This window comes from Gouania willdenowi, chromosome 19 (genome assembly GCF_900634775.1).
Source record: "Gouania willdenowi chromosome 19, fGouWil2.1, whole genome shotgun sequence".
Taxonomy (NCBI): Eukaryota; Metazoa; Chordata; class Actinopteri; order Blenniiformes; family Gobiesocidae; genus Gouania; species Gouania willdenowi.
Window position 1 is genome coordinate 6,270,833 of NC_041062.1, and position 26,428 is coordinate 6,297,260.

A 26,428-nucleotide genomic window follows, 5' to 3' on the forward strand; every position below is an offset into this window, starting at 1 on the left:
TTAAAAGACAATACATTATTATATATGACTATAAAATACAGATTTGCTGCATGTGAGCCATTTTTGGCATCTAAAAGCATTAAAATGTACTTTAATATTTTAGTGGCAGGCGATGTTTTGAGAGATTTTCAGAAACATTGTGATAATTTGATAGTGAAAATCTTATCAACTAAAATGTCTATAGATTTATCTTTTGAAAAAACAGGTTAAACTTTCAATTAGATTCACTTGACTGTTGCATGAAATTGTTTCTTCTTAGAGAAGCACAAAAGTGAGTTCCCTCAAGCTGCTTTAAATACAATAGTTCTACCTCCATCTGTTTAACGTTTAGATCATTTTAAGTTCAAACCATCCTACCAGGCGCTGCATTTCCTGAAGAAGAAGAAACTTGAAAGCATATCTGACTGATAATGCACTTTTGGAAGCCCCTGTGTCGTATTAACATTCCAGTAAGAGCAGTCTGATTGAGTTACTGTCAGACCTGAACTGTGTGTCGAGATGTTTCAGTGCAGCGCTCGGAATAGAGCAACCAAAGAGGAACAGTAAGTGAGAGAACACATTTCACAAGAACTTCTTCACAAGCTGAGAGAAAACACCCTGACGATCAGGATATCATTATTTCATTCTGCGGTCTGACCCTTTCCATCACCCATTACCACAATCAGATACAAGAGTTTTAACATGAATGAAATCCTATCTATAACCTACAAACGACCAGTCTTTAGGATTAGAGAGATATTCACTGGTCTTTTAACATTGCTAATAATGTGACTCTAGTATTTCAGGATGTGTGTACGAATGAACACATTTATCACCAAGTCTTGTAAGAGAATGAATGAAGCTGTCATCGGTAACACTTTACTTTTAGTTTTATAGATAAGGTAGACATTATGTTGTCGTTATTATGACATGACACCTGTCATTAGCATAAATAAGGTGTCATGTAGGCTGTCATTAAGTGTCGTTTGTTACCCTAACCCTAAGTTACCCTACCTAACACCACTGGATCCATCCACCTAACCCAAAAAATGCCATTATAGCTCCAAAGGTGTCATAATTTAGCAAACAACACTTAATGACAGCCTTCATGACTTCCTTATTCATGCTAATGGCAGATAATGACAGCGTAATGTCAGCCTTATGTCTACAACTTGAAGTAAAGTGTCACCCTGTCATCTTCTACCTTTTTGATTAGTGCCTTTATCAGTAAACAAAGGAACTACAGGCTTCCATTGCCTATTTGAGGTAACAGTGTTGTAGTACTTGAGACCACATTTTGATCGTCTTGGTCTTGTCTCAGACCCGTGAGCATTTATACTCTGCCTGGTCTCAGTCTCGGACTATGTTTGTTAGCCCTGATGAAGTCCATGTTGGCTTTTTAATAATTTAGCCATTACAATAAAGGCTTTTTAGTACCTCCTTCCTTTTCGCATTAGCTCACTTTTCTTTCCATTGGTCGAAGTTATTGCAGGTTAACAGCTGCTACAGTTGATGGATTAATTCCTGTCAGGATATAAAGACAATTTCAGCCAAAAACGTAAAAACTGTATCTGGAGAAAATCGCTAAACATAGCTTTAACTTCAAAACAAGAGCCCTATTTACAAAAGTGGAAGACAAAAAGAGATGCTTTTGTTTTGATTTTTAGCTTGAAGCTGGTCCCAGGATGAAATTTACATTCCGCAAGAATGCATCATGGGGCGGTTGAGTATGACGAGTGTGCTCACCGTGCATACTGAAAAAATGACCAGATATACAGGTCGTATACATCCAGCCCTGGTCGTGACTTGGGCTCTGGCAAGTCTGGCCCTCGGATAGCGTGGTCTAGAATACAACACTAGTAACAGTCGAGTAGATTTAGAGTTATAGAGGAATAACAAAGACTGAAGGAGCAACTGTTTTATAGTTATTTAAAGATGGAGTTTGCAACTGTTGCTTTGTACAAGGATTCTTTAACAGTGACCTGACTCTGTTTGCTATGCACATACCCCGCATAACCAGACGTTTGTTTCCAAAACTACACATAAAAGCATTATCTGTAAAGAGGCTGGAGCTCAGGCCACCAGCCTGTGAATGGCTCATGTTCCACATTACATTAGAAAAACAGCAGACTGCATTGTGGGTGAGAAAATAGAGTTAGTTAGGGCTCCATCTAAATATATATCAGTTAGGGTTAATACATAATTCATGTGGCTTGTGCTTTCCCTGACCTTTTTTTTTTAAGGGGTGCACACAGTTAAGTACGTTACCATGGCGCCGAGTTCTCCAGGAAGTGGAAATTGTAAACAATAAGGGGTTTTGTCTCTTTAGGAAACATGATTGTTTGGCAAAAATAGCTGAAACCGGACTCGTGTTGTGGCCTAGACGTACACATGGAAAATGTGTGTACACACACACACACACGAGCGAAGGGATTTAAATTTATTGCACGGTTCTTGGGACAATAACAGGAAGTTGCTGACCCTCAGGATATTTAGGTTTTAGCGTGAGTGCAAATGTAAGTCCAAGTTTGATTCCCAGACACTAATTTGACTTAATCAAAGGGAGGTTGGGTAGAAGTTTATTTTAGCTTGGACTAAAATGAGACTGGGATTATTTTATTTGTGAAATAATTTAGGATGAGCAGTTCTTTAATCCACAACTCACTGGTAACAGGTCCGACCACATGCACATGCTGTCAAAGGTCAACATGACAAGAAGTGCAATCTTTTACAGCAATGCATGTTTTGGTATTACAATTAAAAAAAATAATTTATTTTATTGCATAATTGTGACCATTGCCAGCCCTCCATAAGGAAGGGTAAGAAATACTTTATTAAAGGGAGGATATAAAAAGAGAGGGCAGTGTTATACTTTTACTTTTTCTAATTGCCTTTTTTATTTGAAATACAATGAGGTTACGGCTTAAAACTACAGAAGATTTTGTGTTCTAAAGATTCACTTCTTGACTAAAAATAAAAGAAGGCAAAACCTTGTTTAACTCATGTTTCTTTCTTCTTTTTTTTTTTTTAAGTGAAATATTTCCTTGTTTGAACCACTGATGTCAAGTAAATGCAGCAAATCACATTAATTTGATCGTATCAAGTATTTAGTCACACTTCCGCACCCCAAACTGACTTTTCCGAAGTGTAGCATTGGATATTGCACTGCAGCACTTTTTTTCCATTTGGAAAAAAAAATTAAAAAAAATCATAAGAACATTTTCAGACACTCATAGGGTTTTTAGATTAATTTAATATTGCAACTTACATTTTAAAGACACCAGAAGTCCAGAATGGGACCGAGCACCCACAGAGAAGGCAAAGAGCAGAAGCTTCAGCAGGGCCTCCATAATATTCTTGAAATGATTAGAGACACAATAACACCCCACCCCCCCCCCGCAAAAAAAACCAAAAAAAAAAACCGCAGTGATGGGAAAGGAGATCTTTTTTACGAAAGCGTATTGCATTCACTTAGAAAAAAAAAGTATGTTTTTTTTAAATATTTAGGTTTGATTTTTTGCTTTTCTGACACATTTTTTAATGGGATTTCCTCCTGAACAACCGCAAAGTCCTCAGGTGCCTGCATGAGTTAAATCCCCTGCGTGTTAAACATACATGGCCAATATATATATACATAAAGCTGAAAAAAAAAAAAAAAACTTTGCACGAAAACTGAAAAAACTTTGTCTGGAAAAACTAAAAAAAATTGCATGAAAAACAGGAGAAAAAAAATGTGTCTGAAAAACAAAAAACATTTGAAAGAAAAACTGAAAAAAAAAATTAGTCTGAAAAAAAAAAAAAAAAAACAAAAATAAAATTGCATGAAAAACAGAAAAAAACACTTTAAAAAAATGAAGAAAAAAAATATTCCCAAAAACATGAAAAAATTGCCCGAAAAACAAACCAGAAAAAATTATTATTCAGGAAAAAATTATTTTTCGTTTTTCTCCAAGTGAATGCAATAGGCTTCCGTACTCTTTAGCTACCGTAACTCTGTTTTTAGTTGTTTTTAGTTAGCACAAAAAAACACGAGCACTCACAGGACGGATCTTTGCCGCTCAGCAGCGTTAGCGCTTGGTAGCATTTACAACACAGCTGGGTGAATATCAGAGTACCAGGTGAACCAGAAAATGCACAGACGAGCTGATTCACATTAAAAAAAAAATCAATGTGGCACTGGACATATTCAGTAAAAACATTCAGGATTGTTCTTTTACCAAAAAACACGGTCTATAAATGTAAAAATAAAGCATACTTAGACATAATGGGGTTTGTTTCTCTGGCATTGAGCAGGCACTGAAACGACACACCTGGTTTTTGCCTTTACAGGACTATGTGTGAGCTTTTAATACTGAGTTCACGTTGCATCGTAAATTTTAAATTGTATTACTGCTTTGGTAATCCAACAACATCCTTTCATCTCTGCCGCATTTTTTTTTTTTTTTTTTCAATCGTCTGACAGTAAACAGACACATGGCACTCAATCCTAAAAAGCTTCATTTTAATCTCTCAGTATAAAAAAAATAAAAGCAGAGAAGAGACTGAGCTTTGTCGAGAAATGCTTTAAGTTTTGTGCTTTTTTTTTTTTTTTAATTCTGTGTGGATATTTTAGCAAAAAAGTTGAATTTCTAGCAACAAAAGGCAGAGTTTGGTAACATTACATTAAGGTTTAAAAGCTGTTAAAGACCTCATGTTGGTCTAAATATTGTACAAATCCAGTATATTTTATAAGTATTCATGGCTTTGTAAATATTTAACTATTAACTATGAATATTTGTGCCTGAATCGTATTAAAAAACCAACACAGGTATCCTCACCTTTGACCTCAGTTGCATAATTGGCTGTCTGTTATGGCTAAAAATTAGTTTTTCCTGTAGATGTTTCCATTGGAAATAATATCACACTTGTACGATAAAACTAAGTGAATCAAAGCAAGCTGGTAATGTGTCAATACATTGAAATGTATGCGTCTAATCATTAAAAGCAAAAGTTAACATTCTCTGAACTCAACAAAGGAATGTCATTGTCAATACATAAATACATTTACAATACCTACAGTCTTTAAAAATATTATGTTATCGGTTTAAAATGTCACTTTAGTTACAATATTATACAACAGAACCGGAATCACATTTCATGACAAAATTATCATACATGTTATGAAATATACATTATTAAACATTTTCATGTACATGTATCATTTGCTGACATACCATAATATGTTAGACAGGAGGTTGAGTTAATGGTTTGACATGTGCATAGCAAAATATAAGTTCATTTGACCAAGTTAAGACCAACAAACCTGCATTTTAAATAAAGAAATCATATATATTTTTTAAATGTGTTTAAGGCAAATCTTGTCATTTGAAATTGGCATAGTCAGAGAAGATGTCGACAAAGTCTTGTACCACTCTGTAGCAGAAGTCGTACTGTTCCTGCAGAGACAAAATCAACGTAAAGCTGAATAAATGATGTGTCTGATAACTCGGTTAAACCTGGTCTGCAAAACATACGAGAGCCGAGGTGGACAACTTTGATCACATTATCAACATTTATGTGAGCATTTAGAATAATGACCATTCTGAGCATTAATACGAGAAAGAACAAAGAGTTTGTGTGCGTTTTTGTTGCTGTTTTGTGTATTTTTCAGTTATTTTGTATTTTTTTTTTAATTAATTTTGTGTATTCTTGCTGTCATTTTGTGTGTTTTTGGAGTCATTCTGTGTAATTTTTTCTGTTGTTTTGTGTATGATAAGTTATTTTTGTGTATTTTGTTGTCATTTTGCATATTTTGTGTTAGTTATGTGTATTTTCGTTGCTCTTTTGTATAATTCTAGAGTCATTTTGTGTATTTTATTTTACTTTTGTGTACTTGTGCTGTCATTGTGTATACATTTTGTTATTTTTGTGTATTTTGTTGTCATTTTGCATATTTTGTGTTAGTTATGTGTATTTTCGTTGCTCTTTTGTATAATTCTAGAGTCATTTTGTGTATTTTATTTTACTTTTGTGTACTTGTGTTGTCATTGTGTATACATTTTGTTATTTTTGTGTATTTTGTTGTCATTTTGTATATTTTATCTTTTTTATGTGCATTTTTGTTGTTCTTTTGTGTATTTCTGGAGTCATTTTGTATATTTTGTGTTTTTTATGTGTATTTTGGAGTCCTTTTGTGTATATTTTGAGTCATGATATGCATTTTACTTTGGGGGCCGCACAAAATTAGTCAAGGGCCCATGTCTGATGTAGATCCATATTCATTCACAAGACCACCTTATTTATTAAACTACTGTAGACATTATAATGAGCACAACTTACCTCTATGATTGAAGAAAATGCAGTAATCGACAATGGAATTTAATTCTTTGACATTTAGTTAGTTGTTATGATCTTAGTTTTTCTATTTATTTTGTTTTAACAAATGTAAACATATTACATCTGTGTGTGTGTGTGTGTGTGTGTGTGTGTGTGTGTGTGTGTGTGTGTGTGTGTGTGTGTCTCATGTGAAGCTATTAGCCACTCACAGTAATTAGAACTGAGGCTCTCTAGGAAATGGGATATAACCACTTGGAGTCAATTTATTGACCCTGAAAGTGAATGCTTGTGCACTTAAATACAATTAGGATAAACATGCATTGTATATGGTTGGGTTTGGGGTCATTTTGTAGATTAAATGTGTTACACTTGGCATAAAAGAGTAAAAATCAGTAGAAATAAATCAGAAAAAAGGGAGAGAACTCATTCTGTGCACTCGTTTTGGTCACACTTACCACTGTTTGGACCATATGAGGCCTCTGCATTCGTAAACTTTTCACAGTTTGAAACACGTCCAGGAGGCCTTCTGCCTTGACCCGCTCCAAGATATTGCTCAGTGCAATGAATGTACCTGTTCGCCCTGCACCAGCACTGCGGCACGCACAGGGAAAGCGTAAGTGCATCAATACTCGCTGCTCGTAAACATTTCACACATGTAGAGAAACAAAGGCATTAGCATTACCTGCAGTGTACGACGATGGGATGGTTCCCAGACTGCTGCTGCTGTCTCTGCACGGAGGCGATGATGTCGATCATGCCTTTGCCCTCGGCTGGGATGCCGATCTCAGGCCAGCCGTGGAAGTGAAAGTGCCGGATCACCCTTGTCTGCTTCTCCTGAGGGAGGAAGTGAGCGAGCAGAGAAGAGGTTTTAAATAGAATTATTTCTTAGCGGTGTGTATAAAAGCATGAGAGTGGGAGCCTCTCACATTGTTAACGCTCAAGAGTTCCTGTTTATTTAGTTGGAATATTCTCTTATTGAAATGGTAAGAAAATCTCCACAAATTAAAAAAAAACACAATTTATAAAGCATTTTAAAAATCCATAGTGTAGGCATCATAGATCAATAAATCAAAGATGTAAAAGGTTGAAACTGCTGCTCAAATGTTTGTTCTTATCTCCACTCTAAACACTTTCTTATTGACATAGTGGTATCCCGTAGACCACATGTGTCAACTTCAAGATCCGGGGGCCAATTTTGGCCCTTTAGACTTAGAGCCTCAAATTTGGCCCGCTCGAGAAAATAAAAATGATAGAAAAAACATGAAACATTTTGTAAATCCAGTTGTAGATATCTCAGCCCCTTCAACTACAAAAAGAGATACATTAAAATACACAATATTTACAAAGCTCAGTTTTCCAGTTGTTATATCACATGACAACAGTCATTTTTAATCTCAAATTGTTGAAAGAACATTCAAATTTCCAAAATCTGGCAATAAAAATATTGCATGAAATTTCCCCAAAGTCCCAAAATCAGGGAAATTTAAGTTAAGATCCTGCAGGGACTGATGTATACTAGGGTGGTCCTTGTCCAATGGAAAAAAAATAAAACTTGGAAATGTCTCATTCTGTGCCCCCCTCCCCCCAAATACTTTGCATTTGATAAGAAAATGTGGTATAGCACAAAAAATGCTTTGTAGTTTATCTCATTGTGGCAGTCAGTCATCAATCATTATTGCCAAAGCACTGAAAGTAACACAGTTAAAAAGTCACATCTTTGCAAACTTCAAAACTCGGTTCATTCAACAGTCACATGCATTTCTTGTAGAAATAGCCCCTGACTTTTGCCGTTTCATTTCCTTCCCCTTTTCATCCTCGTTTCATTTCTTTTTTCTCCAAGACCTAATCGACACTCGTGAATGAACCTCGTCACCCCTTTTCTCTTTGATCAAGCAGAAATGTTTGTAAGAATCATTGCATCCCTGTGTGTAATGTCAAAAAGTTCATTGAAGTCTGAAGTGAAATTTTCCTATTTTAGAAATTTGGGTTATTGATCTCCGTTTTGCATTTTTCTTTAATGCTCTACATAAAGTTTTTCAGCTATTGACAAATTGCAGCTAAAACTCTTAAAACCCCAATGCCGCGCATGTGAAAGTATAAAAGTTGTTCACTTACCGGGACAAAGGTGAGTACCAAATCTCTTAAACTGAAGGTTTCACAGAGAGTGTCTCCCTTCAGCTCCACTGTGTAATCCCCATATGTGGCCGAGTCCTCAGTGGGCCAGTACTGACAGCACTTATCCTGCACAAACACAGTTTTAAATTCTTCAATAGTTTATGCTTAAAATATGATTAAACGACCCTTGAGAAATGGATGTGTGATGCTGGTCATTAATAGCATACCTGCTCCCTCTCCTGGAGCTCAGTGAGCATGACAATGGAGTGACATTTCCACTCCCACACCATTCTCCAGAAATCCTCCACTGTGTGCAGCAGAGGGCCCTGCGTGGCTATGAAGTAGTCTTTCTGTCTGTAGCCCTGCAGCACAGGGGGAACACGGAGCATGCTTCCATTAGCAAGGCATGAGCAGGAATACTTAAAAGCTACAGCAAGAATGAGAAGAATGTGCTCACATCAATAAACGAGGCATTGATGTAATCCGTGAACTCCTGGCCTCTCCTCATGGAGAGAATAACTCTGTTGAAGTCATCTGGAACAGGAAAAGCAAAGTGACAGGTAGGTCAACCTGGACTCAGTAGCTCAGTGAAGGTCACATTTGATTTTTATTTGATTTTTTTTTAATTTACTTACATGGAATAATTTGCAGAACTCTGTTCTTCTTCATGTTAGCTGGGAGGTTGCCCATTCTCATGTTCTCCTTCATGATTCTCATGTTGGTCAGTTTCTAAGTAGGAAGTAAACGTCAAAAAAAATCTTGAAGAAAACTGTGTTTAAACACATAGGCGGAGTTTGAGATTCTTGCCAGGTGAGGCAAAATGTGTGTATGTAACATATACATCCCCCGCCAGATTGGTTGTCATTATAACTCACAACCTTTTCCTAAATGTCCTAAATCTAAGAACTTAGATTTATACATAAGAAAATATCATCACATCAGATTATAAAATTACTAACTATCTTAAATGGTTTGGAAGAAAAGCTGTCCCCTTTGAAGATACCTCAGAGTGAAAAAAAAACAGCACAAAGGCAATAACTCCGTAAAAAATAATTGCGCGCTTCTCATTTTCGAACTCCATCAAGGTCTTGATACCCTGAAGCCACACACTGAATTTGGTTATCCTATCTTAAACTATTTCTAAGAAAAGCTGTCCCCTTTAGGTCGGACGGATGGACGGAGCTCTGTCCCACACTTTGTGGAGGGAATAATAATGCAAAAATAATTAGAAACATAACCGAAAAACAATTGCTTCGACACAATGTTTAATATTGTAAATTCATGATAAAAATCAGTCCCGCAGCCGCTTTCTGCTTCTTTTCCTTACTTTCTAAATCCTTTGAAGCAGGACATTTAAAAACCTTGTTATATCCATTTTTTAATGAGTTACAGAGAGACGTAGGCTCCGCTAGAACCTAGAAAGGAAGACGATGATCATAAGACTAGAGCGTCAAAAAATAAATAAATATCTTTAAAAGAACAACAAATGAAATCATATAAATTTTGTACAGTCACTGTGTTTTATGACACTTAAAAGTGTGTATATTATGCACATTATATTAGGAATTGTATTTTTTTTTTTTTTTTTTTTTTTTTTTTTTTTTTTAGTGTTACACCAGGGTGAGGGGGGTGGGGGGGGGAGTTAACAGGGAGGAGGGATACAAGATAGGAAAACGAATGGGTGGGGAATAATCAATAAGTTTCAAGTGATGTGATGTGAAATTGTGGTTGTGTATGTTGTGCTTATTGTTGTGTTATCAAGCCAGTCTGGTGACCAGTGTGCGGCTTAGGAATAATGATGGTGGCTGTGAGCAGAGGAGGAAGTGAGTGGAAGTTACATAAAACAGGTATTTGGGAACAACGTGTCTATGGTTGAGCCCAGTATGAGTGTTATCCCGCAGCCCGAGGCCAGTGCGTCCATGACAAATGTGATTCCAAGAGCCGCTACTGCAAAACCCATAAGCCGCCCCCGGGCCCGAAGAAGCAGTCGGGCCAGCAGAAAGAGCGAGAGATCTAGGGGCCCCCGGCGACCACCCCACGGCCAGGCAGCCCCCCGAACGCCCCCAAGGTCCCAAGCCGAGAGGCTGCCATTGCCCCCCCCATACACACCCGAAAAGCCCCCAAGGAGCCAAGGACCCAGCGCACCACACCACCGACTCCAACCCCCAACCCCCAGGCCCCCCAGCCCCCCACCACCACCCACACCCCCGCGCCCAGCCCCCCGAGGGGAGGGCCCAGAGAGCCCCCCGCCCGAGACCCCAGCGGAGGAGCCAAAGCCCACGCCCAGCAGACGACCAGAGCCACGCCGAACGGGCAGCCGGCGGGCCCCCGCCGGTGAGCCCAGAGCCAGCAAGGACCCGACCCCAGGCCAGGAGGACCCGGAATGGATGCAGCACCAGGAGCAGCCCGCCCAGGGCGAACGACCACACCCCAAGCCGCATACGGCACCAGGGGGCCGCTGGGAGTCCCCCCGCCGGTCCCCAGGCACCCCAACCTAGCCCCCCCGGGCGCCCCAGATGCTGATGCCGCCCGCGCCACGAGCTTCAGTTCTTTAAAGCCAGGGCCCCCTCCAGAGGCCAAGCCAGACCGCCCCGCCGGGATGTGGCCCCCTAATTTAACCCCGACACTCTGCCTCACGGGGGACTGCCCAAGCAGGGGCCGCACCAGAAGGTATGCAAGGGCGCGGCACGCGCCACCCGCCCCAGAAGACCCCCGCCAGGACCGGCCCGGCCAGCCGGCCAAGCACCCCGGGCCCCAGGAGCACCCCCAGGGACCAGGACCCCCCAAGGGCAAGCCCCCGGGCCAAGCCCCCCGGGACGCGCCCCCCACCCCAGCCCAGGTCCCGGCCACAGCCCAGCAGGACCGCACAGCCCCAGACGGCACAAGGCCAGCAGCCCAGGGCCCGCCGCCCCCCGGACAGCGCAAGCCACAGGGCAGCGCCCCCCGCCGGCCCGCGAGCAACCGGCGACCCCCACCGCGGGGACGGAGGCACCCCAACGGCACACATCCAGCGCGGGACAGCAGCCCCCAGCCAAAGATGCCCCGGACCCACCCACCAGTCCGCAGATGGCAGGACATACCCACCAGGCGGCCGAAAGCAACCTCAACCATCGGAACAGCTAACGCCGCCCCCCCAGTAAACAGCATCATCCCGAGGCGCCAAACAACCCTGCCCCAACCCCGGTGAGGACACCAGCACCCCCCCAGCACACCCACCCCCCAAACCGGCGAGGCAGGCCGCCCCGGGCCCGCACACCGCGGGGCCCGCCCCCAAGGCCACCAGGAGACAAAGCAAGCACCAAGCCACACCCAAGGGGGAGAGGCACCCCCGCGCCCCACCCGGCCGACACAGCCCGGAAAGACCCCGCAAGGAGAGACCCCGGCAAAGCCCCCCCGAGACCCACCGCCACGCCCGACCGCACCATCTTGATGTGCTTTTACTCTATGCAGTGGCCCAGCCACCAACAGAGGGGCCAGGCCCCCACCGGAGAGGCCCAAATATGTGTACCAACCCACCACCCTGTTATGGTGCCTCTCCATTCCCCAATGGAGAGGCACTTCCCGATCCCCTGTGTGAATGTGTGTGTTTGGTGAATGTATGGGGTGTAATTAAAAGAAGGGGGATGGAGGGGAGCGGTGCTCCCCCTCCAGCCTCTGTGGATTGTATTTTTTTAATGACTGCAAACTCTGCATATGGTCCAACAGTGTCCATTTTATCTTGACTGGCTTTGATGTAATATATGTAAGATTCTGCTGCATACATTACATTATTTACAGTAGCGTTTGTTATATTTGTAAGATTGAACATAATTAAGGGTTAAGTTCAGAGTAAGAGCGGTTTTGCTGTTTCCTTCTAATTAAGTTCCTGAGCCAGTGGTCAGAGATTTTATTTGCATGTTCTCCTTTAACGTGCATCTGTTTTCATGAGGTTTTCAAAAATAAAGCTCTTGTGAAAAGAAAATTCCTGAGATTTATATTCAACTTAATAGATTTGATATTTATATACTAGTTGAAAACAGCCCTGTGAAAAATTCCAAGTAAAGTTCATCAAAGTAAAAAGTTCATAGGATTAAAAGAAATGGAGAGATTCCAACTAATTCATCCAGAAAGACCTCTGGTTAGCAGCTCATTTAAAACATTTTTGACCCTGGCTCTCAAAAGAATCGAAACAAAAAAAAAAAAAAAAAAAAAAAAAAAACCCAGAATCGGAACCGTTCAAATTCAGAAATCGGAATCGAAACAAGGATCTTGAAATAAACCGGAATCGGAAGCCAAATGGGAACCCGAATTGTTCAAATTCAGGAACAGGAATCACAAATAGAATCGGATCTGTTCAAATTCAGGAATCGGAATCAAAATTAAGAAGCGGAATAGGAACCTGAATTGTTTAAATTCAGGAACGGAATCAAAAATTAGAAACCGGAATAGGAACCCGAATTGGATTCGGGTTCCTTCTGGATTCGAACCAGAAGCCAAATCGGAACCCAAATCAATGGGAACCCGAATTGTTCAAAATCAGGAACAGGAATCACAACTAGAATCGGAACCGGAACCGTTCAAATTCATGGAATCAAAATCAAAACAAACCCAAATTGGAATCCGAATTGTTCAAATTCAGGAACCGGAATCATAACTGGTGTCACGTACTGAGTTTACGTCCTTACTGAGATTATAACCTGACCCTAACCCTTACCCAATAAACAAATAAAACACACATCTGTTGGAACTGGAAATGTAATTGTTCAAATTCAAACAATGCCCAACCCCTAAATACGTGTCTCTGTTCTAAATGTGATGCCATTGGTTGTGTGACAATTTATTAAAAACATACAGTATTTATACAATCAAGTTTATTAACTAACTACAAACATTATGTGCTAGCCTCCACACGCTCCAAGTTTTGAATGTAAGAGAGGAAAGTAAACCTTAAATTCTTCTTCCAGACCAACTCGGTCCCCATCTGTGAAGGTGTTGTGCAGTTTGTGCAGATGTCCTTCCAGAGACGACACGTCCAGCTCTGTGTCTCCATAGAGGTAGTATTCAAGCAGGGCTTGGTAGATGAACGAGTACTGCATCTATAGGGAGGAGACAACACAAAGCCATGAGCTGTGATTGGATGCTTTCAGACGGGATCTGATCTGATCTGATAGGAACTCATCTCACGTCTGTCTGGATGAGCTGAGATCGCTGCTCTCGTATCTTGGAGACGAACCCGAACACGTCCACTTTCTGCTCGGCGTGCATCATGTCGATCATGGCATCGATGACTATGAAAGTTCCTGTTCTGCCAACTCCAGCACTGGAGTGAATAAAAAACAAAAAAACAAAACCAGTGAAACAACAACTGGCAACAACCTGCAGCCACCAAAATAAAGGTGCAAGAGACCGGGGACCAATGATGGTCCATTGTTCTATGAATCTGTGATAACCACGTTTATTTATTTATCTGAATAATATCCACTGTTATACAGGAAGTTTATTATTATTTGCACCACAGCATATACTGTAGTCATCTTAAAGATGTAAATACTTGTTTTAATCAGATATAAAAATGGGTAAAAGTGACCAAAAATGGTGGAAAAGGTGGTGAAATGGGTTCTAAGTGTCAATATTGGAACAATTAGTTTAAACTGGCAAATAATGGGCATGACAAATCATGAATGTGGTAAAATTGGCCAAAGTAAGCATGAAATATGGTGATAATGAGTCAACATATGCAACATTAAAGTGGTAGAAAGGGTTTATAATGTGCAGAAAAGGCCATGACATTTGATGGAGAAGTGGCAGAAATGTGTAATGTAGCAAAAATGCATAAAAAGGAGCAAAAAATATGGCAAAAATAATAATGAAAATAGGTTAAAATATGGCAACTTTGCTGTAGTTACAGAAAAAGGGAAAAAATAAGCAAAAAAGAGGCTCAAATTGTTCAAAAATTATTCCTAGTTTCTTGAAGGCAGCTGGCGACCCCCTCCCAGTGTCTCATGGTCCTGACCCCAAAGGTTGAGAACCCCTGACTTAACCAACGATAACCCTAATCGAGCAAACAAAGATAAAACTCGTGGCTTTTAATATTAGTGTCAGGTTTTTATTACCTGCAATGGACCACAATGGGCCCACCGAAGGGTGGATTCACTGCTTTGACCTTTTTGAGGAACTTGAGCATCCCGATTGGGGAAAAAGGAACCCCAAAGTCAGGCCAGCTGGTGAAGTGGAGCTGTGTGACCGGCCGAGGGGTTTTAGCTGAATCACTAGCTTGCTGCTGAAGAAAAGGAAATAATTATTGGCAACGTAAACACAAAACAGCAGAACTGTGTTTTTAGCTAATCTGATATAATCAGAAGAAGCATGCACTGCAAAAAAGTATTGTATTTTTTAAAATGTATATGATGAGATTTTGGTTTTAATTAAAGATGTTCAAAATAAAATCTAGGTTGTAGTCTTGTTTTGCTGTCTACTGCCACCTATTGACATGGAGGAGTATTTAATTCTGTACACGTTGCAGATACTGATGTTAGCCATTAGGGTTAAAAGCATTGGAGAAGGGGCGTCAAACTCATTTTAGTTGAACGGCCACTTACGACTCAGTTTGACCTCAAGTATGTTTTTGTGAAGAAAAAAGCACAAATTCAAACTAAATCCTGAATATTAAGCAATTGGTCAAAATCCCTTGACTTTGCAACTAATCTTCTGGAAATCTAAAACTTAATTTGCCAGAATTTTGTGGGATAATTTCAGAGATTTTTACAGATTTTTGAAAATATCTGCAATTTCATATTACAGCAAATAATGTAGTACTATAACATCTATTGTATTTGATCTACAATTTATAGGATCATTTTCAAAAAGTCCTATTTTTGCTGTATTTTTACGTTGAGTTTGACATACTGTATGTGCACAAAAGCTTTGCGTTCACAACATCAAAGGAGGAACTAAAGATGAGCAGCTGAAACTTACGTATTGTATGCAAAAGTTGCGTATTGTGTAGTCCACCAAGACGGTGGAGTCTTCCACCGCCACCCTCACGTTGCCATAGGTCCAGCAGCCCTGGTCTGGCCAGTACTGGTAACATTTATCCTGCAGGAGGGTGAGGATCAAAGTTTATTCAATAATAATAAATAGTATTTGAATGTTTAGTATTGAAGCTTTAATGAAGCTTCAGGTTTGTTGTGTGTCTAGATCAGAGAGCACTGGATATGTGACGTGGCTGAGTGATTTTGATCCTGCCTTGGAGGACTTTATTGCACATTATGTGGGCATTGATTTCAGCCCATCCAAAGACTGATTTAAATCTTCACCAAATCTCTTTTCATTGATCTTTAAAGTCTGCGTTTCTCTCTCCTTGTGCAGTGAAAGAGGTTGAATCGATCGGGTTGAAAAAAAAACAAAAAAACTGATGTGAAAAGGAAGAATAAGGTGAATCTTTTAAACCAAGGGTGTCAAACTCATTTTAGTTCAGGGGCCAAATACAGAGCAGTTTATCTTACATGGCCTGCAGAATTTAGACAGGAAAATGAGTAATTTAATCATTATTGTGCTCTGGTTTCCACGTACAGTATAAATAAATGATAATATATGTATGACACTGACAGTAAGTGACAGATATCAGTCTCTGCAGGATCTTCACTTTCAATTCATTTGATTTTGTGACCCATTTTTATGTAATTTGGGGGAATTTTGTGGAATATATTGATTTGCAAGATTTTGGAAAAATTGTTTCTGGGGTTCTTTAATAAGTTGAGATTAGAAATGACTGCCATCATGTGATATAAGCATGGGGAAAATGTTAATATTGTGGAGTATTAGTTGGTAATTTAAACAATGATTCATGGTTTCTCTGACGTTTTTGCTTGTTGCTACGGGCCGAATGGGATGCTCTAAAGGGCCGGATTTAGCCCCCGGGCCTTGAGTTTGACACGTGTGTTTTAAATTAAATATACATTGACAGGCCATACCAGCCTGTCATTGCCCGATCCCGTTAGATCTCGGAAGCAAAGCAGGTCTTGGCCTGGGTAGTAGGTGGATGGGAGACCACTGAGAATTCCAGGTGCCACAGTGGGGGGACAGTCACCCCAGTGGTATCTGTCGTTGTGTCCTTGGGCAAGGCACTTCACCCACATTGCCTAGTATGAATGTAGTGTGTGAGTGAGTGTTGGTGGTGGTTGGAGGGGCTGATGGCGCACTATGGCAGCCTTGCCTCTGTCAGTCAGCTGTGGCTACAATAGTAGCTTACCACCACTAAGTGTGGAGTGAAAGAATAATGCCTTAATTCTGTAAAGTGACTTTGAGTGTCTATGATAAAGCGCTGTATAAAATTGATGCATTATTATTATTACTATTAGGTAATGAAATAATACTATTATTATTATTATTGGGTAATGAAAGGGAAAAAGGGCAGGCGCTGATTGGTAAGATAAAAAAACTTAACTTCATTGACAATTTTTGTAGATTCTCAAATCTTACTTCTTTTCTTTCCTTCAGATTCGTCAGCATGACAACAGTGGCTACTTTCAGCTCCCAAATCATCCTCCAGAAATCTGCAACGGTTTCTTCTTTTGGACCTGAGGAAAAAAACAATTGTTTACACTTCATTAAGAAAAAAAAAAAACATTAAGTTTGTATTTTTTGGAAAGGCAGGACCTCACCTTGTGCAGCGATGAATTTATTTTTTTCTGTGAAACCCTGAAAGAAAAAAAGTTCATCATTTGCTGCAGAACAACATTAAACGGCCTCATAGTAAATCAGGGTTTATAATCATTGACAATTCACATTAACAATATTACATTCGCTTTATTAGACAGTGGAACTAAATCTTTGTTGTAGATTTTAATGCTTCATTTTGTTACTTTAAAAAATAAAAGATAAGCTCCATAGATAATAATGTTGCAGTAATTAATCAACAAAAAGACTCACATCAATATATGAAGCATTCACATAATCTGAACAGGGTTTTCCATCCAGCTGAGTCAACACCACTCTGGAATGATCGTCTGAGGGTGAAAAAAAGAGTCGGAAGAATTTGCATTACATGAGGAACACCCGACAGGATTTTATTTTGAAAATACTCCATCATCATTGTCTACTTTACAACAAAAACGCACAAAATGATTTGCAAACGCACAAAAAATGAGAACAGAAATATACAAAATTGACTCCAAAAACAAAAAATTGCACAAAATGACTTGCAAAATGCACAAGATGACTGCAAACGCACACAAAATGGGAAAAAAATAATGAATAAATATAAACAAAATTACTCAAAAATAACAAAAATTCTCAAAACGCACACAAAATTAGAACAAAAATGCACAAAGCAGTTTGAGCTCAAGTGGGCCACAGTTTTGATGCGGCAAAAATGAGTAATTTCAACATTATTGTGCCCTAGTTTGCACTTCTACGTATACATGAAATATAAAATATGTTACAACTTGACAATATACAAAATTTTAGGTGGGGAAAAGAACAATTTTAGCATCATTTATGCAATAGCTTTTAATATCAGTCCTTGCCGAATCTTCACTTCAAACATTCTTGATTTTGAAACCAATTTTTGTGTCATTTAGAGAAATGTTGTGGTATTGTTTGTGAGAAATTGCAAGATTTGTGGAAAAATCGAGAGTTCTTTGCACAATTTGCAATGAAAAATGACTGCATTCATGTGAAATAAACAAAAGAAAACTGAATGGCCCTTGAAATATTGTAGCGTTTGATTAAATTGGTGAATTTGAGATATCTAGAACTGGATTATTTGGTTTTCTCTGTCATTTTTACTGTCTCCTGTGGGCCAAATTGGATGTTCTAAAGGGCCAGATTTGTTCCCCGGGCCTTGAGTTTGACACTGGTGATCTAGGGTATCCCATTTATGTTTTTATCAAACATTTGGACAACAAAGAGGTCCCATCATAAAGACCAATCAGTATCATTTTCTTGACTTGGGCCAACAATTGCAAATTGTTGAAAAATTATTTGAATTTTTTATTTTTAGTATAAAATCTGAGTGTAAAAAGATAAATAAAATAAATGACAGCATTTCCAACTGTATGGATGTGAAACTGTGAATGAGTAAACCAGCTGTAACTAAAGATGTAACCTCTGAGGGGTTAAAACACATCAGAGCTGCACGGAAACAGGAAACTGAGCTCAAAGTTTGACACTCACAGGGAAGAATGTTGGGGTATCTGTTCTTCTCCTTGTTATCGTCCTTGTTGGCCTCTTCATACGTTCCCTTTACATTACCTCCAGGCAAAGACTGCAAAGCACAAGTAGCAATTTTTTTTTTTTTCATTTTACATGTTGAAAAATGATCCGTCAGCAGCTCATGGCCGTTGCATTGTGCGTCGATAGTGAAACTTCCTCTTTTACCTACAATAAACATTCCACCCACAACACTACAGCTTCCTCAGAACCTGATTAATAATGTACTTTAATGGTCTTGTTAGTCATTTACTTGTAGACAGGAACATGTGCGTGTGTTCAGTGTGTGAACAGTATGTGTCATGGACAAAGTGACACATACACCGAATGTGTGTTTCCAGTACAAAAAGTCCCCTTTAAAATGTTTTTATTATTATTAAACATAAAAAAAATTCTTATAATGTAAAGCAGGGGTGTCAAACTCGTTTTAGTTCAGGGGCCAAATATGGAGCAGTTTGATCTCAAGTGGGCCACAGCTTTTATGCAAGAAAACCAGTAATTTCAATATTAGTTTGCACTTCTACGTACACATTAAATACTAAATATGTAAGAAACCGACAATATCATAGCAATAAGTGACAGATATCAGTCCCAACACTTTAAATTTCCTAGATTTTGTGACCAATTAAGGTGAATATATCCTCATAATTTGAGGAAAATTGAAGGATTTTGCAAAAATTTTGAGTTTTTTTCAACAGTTTAACATTAAAAACTAGAAAAGCACACAAAGAGCGCAGACATCCGCCAGGCAGCTCAAGCTCAGCTAACATGCTTCAGCTAACAGTCGCTGCAGTGGTATCTGTCATTGTGTCCTTGGGCAAGACCCTTTCCCCACATTGCCTAGTATGAATGTAGTGTATGAGTGAGTTTTGGTGGTGGTCAGAGGAACCAATGGCACCGCACTATGGCAGCCTTGCTTCCGTCAGTCTGCCCTTGGGCAGCTGTGGCTACAATAGTAGCTTACCACCACTAAGTGTGGAGTGAAAGAATAATTCCTTAATTCTGTAAAGCGCTTTGAGTGTCTATTGTCTATTGATAATGCGCTATATAAAATCCAATGCATTATTATTATTATCAACAAGAAGTTCCACAGTGTGGATGGGGTAAAAAAAATGAGATATACAGTATATATCTATATATTTCTATTGGTAGCCAGAACATCACCAAGATGTAATCACCTATTCCTTGTCCCATTTATCAATTTTCTTGAAAATTTCATCCAAATTCTTTAATAACTTTTCAAGTTATCTTCAAGTTAACACACTGACAGATAAACGGAAGGTAAAACATAACCTTCCGCTCTGCGCTTCGCGCTTAACGGAGGTAATGACCGAAATCGTGTGATAGAAGCAACGAATTCATGTTTTCTCTGTCAGTTTTACTTTCTCCAATTGATCGAAATGGATGCTGCAAAAGGCCAGATTTGGCCCCCGGGCCTCGAGTTTGACACGTGATGTAAAGGTTTTGACAAAAACAAGTCAAATATGCTGTTTAACGTTGAACAAACAGATAATACTGAGGTGGCATTGTGTCACAAACTCCTAAACCACAGTGAAAACAAACCCAGGCCCTGCTATAGCATTCAGATAAACGATGAAGTATGAACGTGGCGCAGTGACTCATCACATTCTGCAGTAAAGACTAGTTCCAGCTCAGCTTTCTGACCCGTCACACTGTGACCAGAGGAAAATAACAGTTGATGGGTTCTTACGTTGTACTCCTCCCTGAAGAGTTTGCCATCATCGGCCGAACAGAGCCTGTTTTTCTCCTCCAGGTGATCCAGTGGGATTGGGAGGTAGGTTTTAGAGGCTGAAGGGGATCTGGGTAGAAGGACCACCGTCTGTTGCTCTGTGGGAGTGAAAAGATGGTGAATTTAATATTTCTGATTAACTAATAAAGGCTGGTTACAATAGTAGACTCCTTAAAGATTATCTAGAACAGGGGTTTTCAACCTTGGGGTCACGAGACACTGGGGAGGGGGTCGTCAGATGCCTTCACGAAATTAAGAATATTTTTTGAACAATTTGAGCCCATTTTTGCTTATTTTTTACCCTTTTTTGCAACTACGATGCCATATTTTAACCAATTTATCACTTTTTCTTTCCATATTTTTGCTCCTTTTAATGCATTTTTGCTACATTATTCCTATTTCTGCCACTTCATCAATTTTTAATGCCTTTTCTGCACATTTTTATTCCAATTTCAAGACATTTTCGGCACTTATAAACCATTTCCACTACTTTTCCCACCTAATGTCACATATGTTGACCCATTATTGTCTTCTCACCATAATTCATGCTTATTTTTGCCAATCTAACCACATTCATGATTCATCATGCCCGTTTTTTGCCAATGTAAACTACTTGTTCCTACTTTTATAATTACATTTCACCACCTTTTCCCACCATTTTTGGTGGGAAAAGGTTAAAACAAGGATTTACATCTTTAAGATGACCATATACTAGGGTGCAAATAATACTAAACTTCCTGGATAACAGTGGAAATTATTCAGATAAATAAATAAATGTGATTATAGCAGATTCATAGAACAATGGACCATCATTTTGCTGATTTTATAGTTGAGCCCCACAAAGCTGTCCCCTTTATTCCCCCTTATAGATGGCCCTGTCTCCACATGACTGTTCTTCAGTGTTCATGTCTGTGTTCAAACACCCTCAGGTACAATGGGGGTCCCTGGTCTCTGGGGCCTTTTTTTTCTGGGTCACAGGCTGAAAAGGTTGAGAACCACTGATCTAGAAAACCCACTGTCTATTTGACTATTCATTGGGTTTAAGACAGTAGTGTTAGTGTCAAGTATGTAATTCAGTTTTACTTTTGTTACACATGCCCAATTGATCACGTGACCACAATAAAACCCATTTTCTGAGTGCAGTGATTGTGTATTTAATTAAAGTGTGAATAAACTCCAGAGTTTTGGCTGAAAAAAACTGCTTCATTATAGGCGGGGCTCCTGGAGCAGTTAAGCCACGCCCATTCACGACAAACAGTATTTCTTTTTTGGGATGAAAACGACCTCCAAATTATTACAAACCAATATTCTCAGCCAATAACTACATTTATTTGTAATAGCTGGGTTTCAACTCACTCAGACATTTATACAACAAAATATGCCAAATTAAAAATAACACTACTTCATACCAAATACAGTTATTAGTAAATTAAATAGATTTTTTCTTTGCCAACTAATACTAAACACACACAATAAACATACTTATAATGAGGTGAAAGTAATAAATCTATTACAAGTACTCACGTCACTGTAACTGAGTAGCTTTTATGGGTACTTGTACTTTTTTGACTTTATTTCTAAATCAGTCATTTTACTTGTACTTTAGTACGTTTTAAAAGAAGTAATTTATTACATTTCTACACCCAACCGTTACTGAGTAAATTATTTTTGTTTTTGTTTTAAAATGATCAACAGACATTGTGAAATTACAAAAAAATGAAATGACCAGACAACAATCAAATGCATCACATTATAGTCGACCAATCAGATTAAACGTTATTTTATTTTTTTAAAAAGAATTGTACATTTTGACAAACCTTTTATTTTATACAGTTGCCTTTGTGGAAAATAAATTAAGTTCCAATTGTGCAAGAATTGAGTAGGATATATCAGTACACCTCTGGTACTACATGATAATAAAGTTTTTGTATTATTAATTGTTAAGATAATTAGGTTAGAAATCACAAATTCTAGAAACACACTGATTGATTGGTTGCATAGCAACGATATCAAAAAGTAAAACAACAATGAAATAACAAGTGCACAGAGTCACAGGTTGTGAAACATCAGAAGTTTTAACAAAAGCACCAAAGGAACCCAGGTATAGAACCCTCTGCGACAGCTTTACTTTGCATTCAGTCAGGAATAAAAGTTAAGAAAATATTAGCTTGGGAAAAAGTATCAAGTGTTTGTTAGTGAAACAAAGTTCCTGGGACACTGAATACCTGACCTGCTGGTACAATGGGGCATAATGAGTCAGTACTGTATCCAAAGTCTAAAAACACAATAAACATATTAAATCACTTGACGGCACATTTGCTACGCATTGCAATGAAAACAAAACGTTACTTTTTCAAATTAAAAAAATACAAAAAAAAGAAGTCACAAAAAAGCGATGCTAGTTTTTAAATGTAAGTATTAAGTAAACATCTGGATTTATTAAGAAGAGTAAATAAAGACTTTGTTTTAATCTCAATGAAGCTTTTAGCAAAAAAACAACACACTCTTTCTTTTTATAATCAGATAAAGAAATATTTCCCAAAATCAACTCTTGACACAGTTTCCCTTCAGAATGAAGAACTCAAAGTCATCTTCCTTTTGTTTTTATATGTATATGTTATTATAGAACTGCATAAGTTCATCTGTTTCTGTCCTATCCTGTTCTTTGTCTGTTTTTTGTTTTTTTTCCCTATGGTTTTGTATTTTTTCTTGTACTGTTTGTCTTGCAATAAATTAAAAAAATGTCAAAGTTAACAGAATGCACCTAATGTGACACTATGGCGCTTTACATTCACAACAGGAAGTGTCACACACCCACAAGGCATTTATCTACCACAATCTACGATACATATGTCCTTTTTACATCTGTTCATCTCATGATAAACATTTCTCTTCATTTGTCAACTGGTTGAATTTTGACTAAAAATGAAAATTAAACAAACGTTACCTTGTTCCTCCAGGATGCCATTGGGTATCTTCTTGTCAACTGTGGTGACGACTGCTTTTCTTTGTTTTTTTAACCTGTAAAAGAAAAGAAACACGTGAAAATTTGAAGAAGAAGAACAAGAAGAACAAGAAGAAGAAGAAGAAGAAGAACAAGAAGAACAAGAAGAAGAAGAAGACAACAGATAATGAAATGTAAAAAAAGGGGGAAAAAAAGAATAAAACATAAGAAAAATATTTAAATTCTGGGCAACAAAGAGCACATTTCTGTTCGTCCTACCATCTAAAGCTGGAGAAGCTATTCTTTCTCATTAGCTGATGTCTTGGAAAGATCTAGCAGTGAATTCTGAATGTTCTGGAGGATTTGTTCTGTTGTCAAAGTTGCAGCTCCTGTGTCACAGCCTGTTCTGTTCTGTTCTGTTCTGTTCTTACTAGACACGCGAGACTGAGAGAGAGAGAGAGAGAGCGAGAGAGAGAGAGAGAGAGAGAGAGAGAGAGAGAGAAAGAGAGAGAGAGAGAGAGAGAGAGAGAGAGCTCTCGTCAGCACAAGCCACTTCCTCACAGGGCTCCGCCTCAATGACTAAAAGAGGAGGAAGCGTTAGTCACCGTGAGCTCTGCCCCCTGAGTCTGGCTCACAGCCAGGGAAGGACCAAGGTGAAGTGAGAGAGAGAGAGAGAGAGAGAGAGAGAGAGAGAGAGAGAGAGAGAGAGAGAGAGAGAGAGAGAGAGAGAGAGAGAGACACCCACTAAGTCTTTCAGAACCTGCCTGACGTCCACAAACTCTCCTACCTGCTCGAGGAAGTCCAGCAATGTGCAAACACAGGAACAGGAAAATGAACGCCAATGACCTGTAAGCCCCCTTAGACCCCATAGTCTCACTACATGTATGTATATATAGATATGCAAGTGTTTGTGTACCTGTACAGTATGTATATGTGTATGTACCTGTAGAACCGAACGCATATGTGTGTGTGTGTACTCAACCTTTTCACCTTTTAAAACAACATTTCTTCTACATATATAGTGAAACCCTATTGTGTGTACATCGTTCTATGTCACACTTGATTTGGCAATGCAAACTTGTTTCTCATGCCAATAAAGGTGTCTTGAATTTAACTGAATTGAGCGAGAGTGTGTCCAAATAGTCCCTCCTATCTCCTTTTCTACTTCTTAAAGAAGTTAAGGAAAGGCCATCACGTTGTTTTGACAATCAGAAAATGGACTACAAAATGCGCATTCAAAACAATTTCCCCTGTGCCTTTAACTACTGATATAATCTCAAATATCACAAGGTTTGAATGTAAATCAAAGCAATAAAGGCAAACAGGCTACGAGGAACAAAAGAACGTCACATTGAGAACGGTTGCTCACACTCACCTTCTACTCAGAAATCAACATTAATCCAAAATAAGTATGAATTTATGAAATTGTTACCTTTATGCAAGATAAAGGCCTACATAACGTTGTACACATACAAATGTACAACCACACAAAGCTTTCCTAGGTGAATGAAATATGTTGAATAAAACATAATGTGGCTCTGATCCATTTTTCTTGACCAACAGAGTGCTCTGTTTTATGTCATTGTGAGTTTCCATGAACGCTCAAGTGTGCGTGTCCCTTTAAATGTTGTTGCCGCAAGGAATTGTGGGTCAGCATTAAGTGGTCGCCTTTGGTAAAGGATGCATCAGTGTTTCCTTGGCTAAAGGAGGTTATAAAGAAAGCGTTATGCCTCCTTTCCTCTGCTTTTAGAGAACTGGAACGCTCCTTATCATGGCCGCCACTTAAACACTTCCGGGGTTAAGGAAAAGTGGATAGGAAAGGAGATAGGAGGGACGATTCGGACACACCCAGTGAGTTCATTACCTGAGGAAGTACCAGGCGAGCAGAGCGATGATGGGCAGCAGCAGGGACAGAACCAGCAGGGTGGGGAGGATGTGGTGACTGGGGAACGTAACGTCTTCTGAAGAAGAAGAAGAAGAAAAAGAGACACATGGAGTCAAGGATGATAACATCAATGTGTCTAATCATCAGAGGTGTAAAGAGTACTGATATATCCTACTCAAGTAGAAGTACTGGTACTTAATTAGAAAGTCACACATAAAATACTCAAGTACAAGTAAAAAGTAGCTCAATTAAATAGTACTCAAATTAAAAGTTACTAGTTACTTAGATAAAATACCTTTATTAACTTTATTAACAATCAGATTACGTTTAATCTGATTGGTCGGCGATGATGTGATGCATTTGATTATTGTCTTGTCATTTAATTTGTTGTAGTTTCACAATATCCGTTGATCATTTTAAAACAAAAACAAAATTATAAAAAAATAATAATTCACCCAGTAACGGTTTGGTGTAGAAATGTAACAAATTACTTATTTTAAAAAAAGTTAAATGACTGATTTAACAATATACTAAAAAAAAGTACACGTACCCATAAAAGCAACTCATTTACAGTAACGTGAATACAGTCATCAAACTGATATTTGCATGGCAGGCACTTCCTGTTCCCTTCAGTGTGTGAGTGTGCGTGGTTTGCTTATAGGAATATGTATCATAAGTAGTATTTTTTTTGTCTGCAGAGATAAGCATCAGCTTCAGTCTGGTTAGTCCGTCTAACAGAAAATGAGAAGCTGGAAGAATTACAGTAAGTAAGTCTCTGCCAAAAGTCACAGCTCTACAGCCAGCCTGCCATTAGCTGTGCTTATAGAGTCACAAAGTGAGCCCTGAATTACTGTCTGGAGCTGCAGAAGTTCGTTGTGATCTGGTAATAACAAGGAACCTGCACAACAGGCTGTTATCAACAGATGCATGGTGTGCACAAACTATATTCTAATGATATCTTAGGGAAAGGTGCTGTCTGCAGAGGGAAAGTAACGGATTACAAGAACTCACGTTACTGCGATTGAGTTGATTTTGTTTCAACAGTAAAAAAGTTTTTTTTCGTAAATTAATAAAATATTAAACGCATGCAATAAACGTACAATATGTACTACACAGACTATATTTCTAAATCGGTCATTTTACTTGAACTTAAGTACGTTTTAAAGGAGTAAAGTCATTTGTTACATTTCTACATCCAACTGTTACTGAGTAAATTATTACTTTTGTTTTAAAATTATTAACGTCCTGA

At 38.8% G+C, this 26,428-nt stretch overlaps 1 protein-coding gene across 9 annotated transcripts in view; it reads right to left on the bottom strand.

Moving 5' to 3' along the window:
• Positions 1 to 4,402: 4,402 nt before the first annotated feature.
• LOC114481100 (receptor-type tyrosine-protein phosphatase epsilon-like) overlaps positions 4,403 to 26,428 on the bottom strand; it is a 67,494-nt gene continuing 45,468 nt past the window's right edge. For 2 of the 9 annotated variants that reach the window (XM_028475484.1, XM_028475485.1), the window contains 19 exons: positions 25,159 to 25,255; positions 23,298 to 23,371; positions 22,581 to 22,625; positions 20,312 to 20,448; positions 18,565 to 18,655; positions 17,320 to 17,396; positions 17,052 to 17,088; positions 16,870 to 16,967; positions 15,364 to 15,483; positions 14,502 to 14,668; positions 13,573 to 13,708; positions 13,335 to 13,484; positions 9,045 to 9,138; positions 8,867 to 8,943; positions 8,637 to 8,771; positions 8,410 to 8,535; positions 6,977 to 7,128; positions 6,750 to 6,885; positions 4,403 to 5,414 (listed from right to left, as the gene is read on the bottom strand). In XM_028475484.1, coding sequence (XP_028331285.1) covers positions 5,340 to 5,414; positions 6,750 to 6,885; positions 6,977 to 7,128; positions 8,410 to 8,535; positions 8,637 to 8,771; positions 8,867 to 8,943; positions 9,045 to 9,138; positions 13,335 to 13,484; positions 13,573 to 13,708; positions 14,502 to 14,668; positions 15,364 to 15,483; positions 16,870 to 16,967; positions 17,052 to 17,088; positions 17,320 to 17,396; positions 18,565 to 18,655; positions 20,312 to 20,448; positions 22,581 to 22,625; positions 23,298 to 23,371; positions 25,159 to 25,255 — 2,024 coding nt within the window. In that variant the 3' untranslated portion in view covers positions 4,403 to 5,339. Of the gene's footprint in view, positions 5,415 to 6,749; positions 6,886 to 6,976; positions 7,129 to 8,409; positions 8,536 to 8,636; positions 8,772 to 8,866; positions 8,944 to 9,044; positions 9,139 to 13,334; positions 13,485 to 13,572; positions 13,709 to 14,501; positions 14,669 to 15,363; positions 15,484 to 16,869; positions 16,968 to 17,051; positions 17,089 to 17,319; positions 17,397 to 18,564; positions 18,656 to 20,311; positions 20,449 to 22,575; positions 22,626 to 23,297; positions 23,372 to 23,573; positions 23,725 to 25,158; positions 25,256 to 26,428 lie in introns of those variants that run through there. The other 7 variants (XM_028475486.1, XM_028475489.1, XM_028475492.1 and 4 more) reach the window with 7 other exon arrangements.